The sequence below is a fragment of the Xiphophorus couchianus genome, chromosome 22 (assembly GCF_001444195.1).
Source record: "Xiphophorus couchianus chromosome 22, X_couchianus-1.0, whole genome shotgun sequence".
Classification (NCBI taxonomy): domain Eukaryota; kingdom Metazoa; phylum Chordata; class Actinopteri; order Cyprinodontiformes; family Poeciliidae; genus Xiphophorus; species Xiphophorus couchianus.
In genome coordinates, this window is record NC_040249.1 from 17,890,068 (window position 1) to 17,896,127 (window position 6,060).

The 6,060-nt window shown below is 46.0% G+C and overlaps 1 protein-coding gene across 1 annotated transcript; it reads right to left on the minus strand.

Moving 5' to 3' along the window:
* Window positions 1–3,215: 3,215 nt before the first annotated feature.
* On the minus strand, window positions 3,216–6,060 carry irf2bp2a (interferon regulatory factor 2 binding protein 2a). Its single transcript, XM_028006828.1, has 2 exons — window positions 4,546–6,060; window positions 3,216–4,331 (listed from the first exon to the last, which is right to left on the minus strand). Exons 1-2 carry the CDS (start codon window positions 5,366–5,368, stop codon window positions 3,622–3,624), a joined length of 1,533 nt encoding a protein of 510 aa, XP_027862629.1. The 5' UTR covers window positions 5,369–6,060; the 3' UTR covers window positions 3,216–3,621.

The following is a 6,060-nucleotide window of genomic DNA, read 5'->3' on the forward strand; positions in this document are numbered from 1 at the left end:
AAATGCAGAGAGATATGGAGTTCCAGGGAAAACATGAGACAAAGGTGATGTAAATCACGCTGCGGACCGCTCAAAATAGTCATTTGCTGCTTACCAGGATCAAGGTATCCCAAGGTTTTAAACAGTTGCTGTTACAAAACCTCTAAAATGTTTCACCATTTTAGAAAATCCTTCTAACCAGGTGAAAATACGAGATGAAAGTCAGTATAAATCACAGTGAGGGCTGCTCACAGATAATTATGCAGGTTACCAGTATCAAGATGTACCAAGGTTTTAAGCATTTAGGGTTTCAAGCAAATTAAAATCCTGTTTTTGTTTTTGTGTCCAGCCACTCTGGAGTAAGAAATGTGGATGCAAAACCCACTGAGGGCTTCTCATGAATTGGCATTGGTTGTTTACCACCTCAAAGCTTCTTAATTGTTCCATCTTCCTGTTTCTGTGGCCTAAAACTCATTCATTTAATGAGTCACTCTAGAACGGATTGGAAGAAAAGGTGATCAAAATATTTCCAAGATATTCAACAGTTCCAGCTTTAAAGTATTCAGATACAATCTCAATGGTTTCAAATCCTTTCAGTCAGATCCCAAAGATTTCTCCGGTTGTATGTCCGATATAATAATCTGTGTTGTTACACCCTGCAGGTCGCGAACAAGAAACATTTTGGAAATATTTGTCAATGACCAAATAGCCATTGTATGGAAATTAAAGGAGCATCAGCCATTAAAGCATTGAATTTACTACATTTAGTTAGATTTTTTTCCACTATTAAGTCAATTTATCATATAATTATTTAAGATCATAATGTTTATATATGTTTTAGATAAAGCAGCTGGACAATTTTGTTTAAAATTTTTGCATAGATACCCTGATATCGTATTCTTATTCACAGTTTACAATGAATAATGACCCATCCCTACTCACAAATGCAACACAAACAGGCACTTTAGATATTTTTGTGGTATGCTGGTGTTTGGAAATGCAATAAAGTTTAACTGCACTGTTGTGACTGCAGCAGCTGACGTCTACATGCAGCTTTATTCCTGCATAGAAGCAAAACACTGCACCCAGTAACATGGTAAAAAGGGTTTAGTGCAGGAAAGTTTGCTACTTTCAGCAGCAGCTTAAACATTAAAAAATCCCTGAAGGATATAGGAAAGAAACAAAACAATATGAACCATTAACCACATATGTGCCCTTGTACAGTGACAGACAAAAGGAGAATGATTTACTTGATATGCCTTGTTATATCAACATTAAAGCCGGACTTAATGCAGCCGGTCCCCTCAAACACTGGATGTTTACTGAAATCTCTCCTGAATGCTCCTTCCTGGATATGCATCGACCGGCTGTGCCGGAGCATCTGTTGTGTACTGGTAGCTATGCAACCTGGGAGCTTTGTGTTATGACACCCCTCCTTCCAGGGACACGTTATTACTGTATTAGATACAGCACAGGCTATTTTAATCACCGCCATGCAAACAGGTATTCACCCTGCTGACGTAAATCTTTACGGGCAGAAACGGCCTCTCATATCTCACTGTGTCACACTTTAAGCCAGGTTATAAACACACCTGGCTCTTGTCTGCTTTATTTCTCTGAAGCGGCCGGTCGACTTTGGCCGGCCGGTGCAATATAATAACAAACAGGTAGGTCAGACTCTGAACTAGTTTAGAAAAAAGGATAACACACAAATCAGTAACAGCATGTGAGGTGGTATATGGAGTGGGTGGTGTTTTGCAGATTGGCACAGTAAAGTGTCACCCTTATCAAAGTGGGTTGTGTTCCTGGTTTTAAAGTCCAACTGATAAGATAACTTTCCATAGAACGGAAAGAGATGCATAAACAAACAACTGCCTTGAAAATGTCAACTAAGGAAAAACTGGTTGAATTGTTTATGTATCTGTGGCAGCCTTTAACGCTCCCTAGTTAAGAGGACAATAGTTGCTAAGTTGGGTAAGCAATAAGGTGCAAAGGCTATGTTTTCAGTCCACACCACGAATTAAGCAGTTCACCAGAACACCATGCAGCTTACAGAGAAGCCTTCAGAACAAGCATGTCAGGAAATCTTCAAATTTCATCGATTTAATGGCAGACAAAATAATAAAGCAATAAAAAAAAGAGGTTGGTATGGGTGCATATTAGTCCTGCAAATCAGGGAACTATTTGGCTAAACATAAGGAAGAAGATTACGTGTGGTAATAATTACGCAACTGCCTCCTTTACAGAGTGCTGCTATCGGCTAGATATCAGTCTCCATGACTGCAGCATTGGCTACACAGAAGTGCTTTGTCTAAGATTGCTTCCCCAGACCAAAGGGGAGAAAAAAAAAACTCCATTTTGTCACCCCGCATGTCCACGGTTGCTTGTAGAGACGAGTTTGAATGCCTGCTTGCCACTGCAGATGTAGAGCCGCCGCTTTTTATCTGCATTTCACGGCAGAATGATTTGTGTTTAGAGATTCAGAGTGGGGTTTGCATCTAAGGCAGCAGTGGTGGTTTATTGTTTACTCAAAAAAAAGGCATGCTGTTCCTAGAGTTTGGCATCTTGTTGCAACATTATCAGCGGCAGTATAAATCATAGTTGCACAATGCACCAAACAAATCACACTCGGTGTTGCTGAAGTGCAAATCTACCCAAACTGGCTTCAATGATTGTAGACTTTTAATTTTAGTGAATGAAACTATCCACATTGACTGTTTTGCGTTAAATAAATACACCTGTGAAGGTAGTGGTGTTATGCTTCCTTAAAAATATGAGGTAAACACTAAGAATCTTTCAGCAAATGTCCAAAATTGGTGCTCAACACAGTTATCCTGCCATGTTGGCGGTCATGCACTTTCTCATTACTGACTCAACAGATCCCAGCTGACTGAACATGACTTGGCACCTGTTTCTGTGCTCTGCAATCAATCACAGTGGTGCCAGAAAAGAAAAAAAACTGGAGCAAACTTAGGACAATGAGTCTTGTTTTTGTCTGCGTGAATCACGAAAAGCAATGTGTGCAGAGAACCCGTCATTCAACCGACGCCTACTTATGTTGTGCAGCGTAAGTCGAGCCGCCAAAACAAGCCTGCACGTCAGACCCCGAGAGTCCCGACTCCCCCCCACCACCACCACCTCCAAGTCCACCCACCTGTCTTACCCCCCTCCGTCTCCTCGTCCTCTCTGTCCACAGCCCAGTGTATAACGCAAATGAAGCAAGCTCAGACAATCAGTTCATACAAGATGAGAAATTGTATTTGGCAATTTTTTTAAACAAGTGCATACAAGTACAGCTAAAAGCATTTTAGTTTTGCCAAGTGCTCGTAGAGTAGCATTAGTCACATTCTACGTTAAACAGGAACTGCCACCAGACCTAGAAGTACATCAAGAATTTTTGTTAAACATCAACAAAGAGGAACGTAGTTCATTATGATGAGTACATACCTTTATCTTCAAAAATATAGAAACACAATGTATTCAAAAATCAAAAATTATACAACCATGTTTACGAAGTATACTCTTCCCTTGGGTCCAATATGTACAAGTCCGTTAGTTTGTTTTGAATGGTATGTATGTGATATTTATATATTTATACTCAGATTTTTGCCTCCCCTCCCCAGAAGAAGTGTTCAGACAAAATCAAGGGTCCCTCTCCTTTTTTACTTTGACATCTCCTGCAAGGATGGTGGCGATTTCCCCCTGCATGAAAGCCCATGGTACGTTGGAGCCAACCAGGGGACATTTCTCTCCGCTTGGACAGTACACTTCACCCGTGGCACCTTGCTGCTTAATGCTTTCCCTCGAGCACGGGAAGCAGAACTTGTGAGAGGGCACGGACGGGCACTGAACAAAGTGTGTGTCCTCCAAACGCTCGTGGCACAGCGTGCAGCACAGCGGTATGCTGCCCGGTACCGAGGAGTCTGGAATGCTTTGGGGGTGCACCTGGTCCATGCCCACCTGTGGGGTGCCCGCACCGGACGCCTCTCTCTGCGTCAGCCTCCTCTGGTTCATGGAGGACGGCGACAGCGGGCTGCTGCTGTTCCTCCGGGTGGTGGAGTGGACCTGGTTACCGTCCTTGGGGGAGCTGTTCCCACCCGCGTTGTCTGCCGCCATGATGAGCGCCGCCATGGGGGACTGGCCGTTCTGGGCCTCAGGTGGGGTGGTACGGGGGTGCGGGGATATCGTGGAGGGGGGAGATGTGAAGCCTGGTGGGGGAACTGGAGGCATTTTGGGTCCCTCGGCGGGCGGCGGTAACCACTGCTGTCCATCCCCATTGAGCTTGGGGGCTGTGCTCTCTCCGTCCGGTTCTGGCGATGCTTTTCTCTTCAAGCGGGGGTGCTTTCCTCTGTCTGGAGGTGGGAAAGGGTTAAAGAAAACAATTGAGCCCAAACAGCAGAAGATCAGACTTACACTAAGAATTCAGTCTAGTAAAGGAGAAATGTGCATTTCTGCTGCACCACAAACTACATAACAAAAGCATGGTCTTCCATTATACCCACCACATGTCTTCCATAATAACCAAGCCAGTCTATTCCTGTGTTTACACCCTGAAAAATGCTTTACCTGACTTGGATGGGGGGGTGCAGGGCTCGTAGTTCATTCTTGGTGCCATGGCCACATGTTCCTTCTTGAACCTGCTGTCGAAGGTGTGCAGAGCCATCAGGTCCCTCACAGTCTTCCCCTTGCCCCAGTCCTGCTCTCGGCTCTTGTGGCTCTCGGAGATCTCCTGCGTTAGGCTGTCCGGTCTGTGTTTCTCCTTCCCCTCTCTGTCGTGCTCGGTGCTGGACACCGACGCGGGTCTCTTGCCCAGATCGGCGGGATTACCGCCCGCCAGCGCGGAGGTGAGCCCCATCTGTCCCGGTCTGCCGTTGACTGGGTGCACCGGGGTCATGCCGTTCACCAAAGGCACTAGGTTCGGCGGAACCGCGTTATTCCTGCGCGGGTTGGGGCTCTGGCGGTTCAGCTCCGGCGGCTCGTCGGGCTTGGGAAATCCGTTAGGGACCGGAATGCCGTTCGCCTGCCGGCCAGACTGGTACTCTGGCCCCAGCCTGGGCGGGCGGTCGGAGGACAGCGGGTAGCGGTCCAGGGGCTGCGGCGGCCGCGAACCGGTGTCCCCCGCTGATGGGTGGTTGATCGCCTGGATCTCCTTCCCGGAGAGCTGCGCCTTGCCCGGCCCGGAAGACCTCCCCTCCTGGAAGCCGTGAGCCCGCTTCAGCTGGCGGGCCGTCTCGATGACAAACTCGATGCGGTCGGCTCCCTCGTAGTTGACGCATCCCCTGCAGACGGGCTCGGTAAAATCCCAGATCATGGCCCAAGGCATGCGGGGCAGGTCGCATAAATAACACGACTGCCTCCTGGAAGAAGCAGCGACCGCCGCGGACGACATGGCTCTCGTCGTCGACGCACTCCCAGAAGGAAAAAAAAAAAACAGAAATAAACCCCCAAAAATGTGCCTCTCCTCTGAGCTCCCCGTTCAAAAATAAAGAGGCGAATAAAAAAAAAAAACAAAGATATAAGAAAAAAAAAGCTGGTCCTCTTTCGGCTTTTAGAGCAACAAGGCTGAAGTTTTAGAGGGAGAAGTTCATGTCGGTGTGTACTTTACTCCGGCGCTCCTCTATCTATCTCCACTGACTCTCTACTACTGGTTCAATGTGGAGCAGCGACGTCACCACGGCTAAACGCCTGCTTCCACTTCAGTTTCTATTGACTTGATTTCTTCGACAGATCCCCCCAACCCCACCTCTACCCCCACTTTACTGCAGCCTCTGTCACTTTTTTAAATTTCTAATTTAATCACTTGAGCCTCAGCCAAAACAATAAATAGTGCAAAATAAAAAATAAAACTCACTACCTCCAACTCGTAGAGGAATAATCCCACAGGTTATTATTATAATTATTGCTAAATAGGAAGAAATTGTACAGGAAAAACAAAAATTTCCACTTGTTTTTGATGTTTTTAAAAAAATATATCAGAGGGATTCGCTTTGTCCTGAATTCAGAGCTTTATCCGGTGGAGGCTGTAAAGTGCTGCAGCTTGTTTTTCTCAATGCACAGCGCCTCTACGCAATGAGCTGCTAC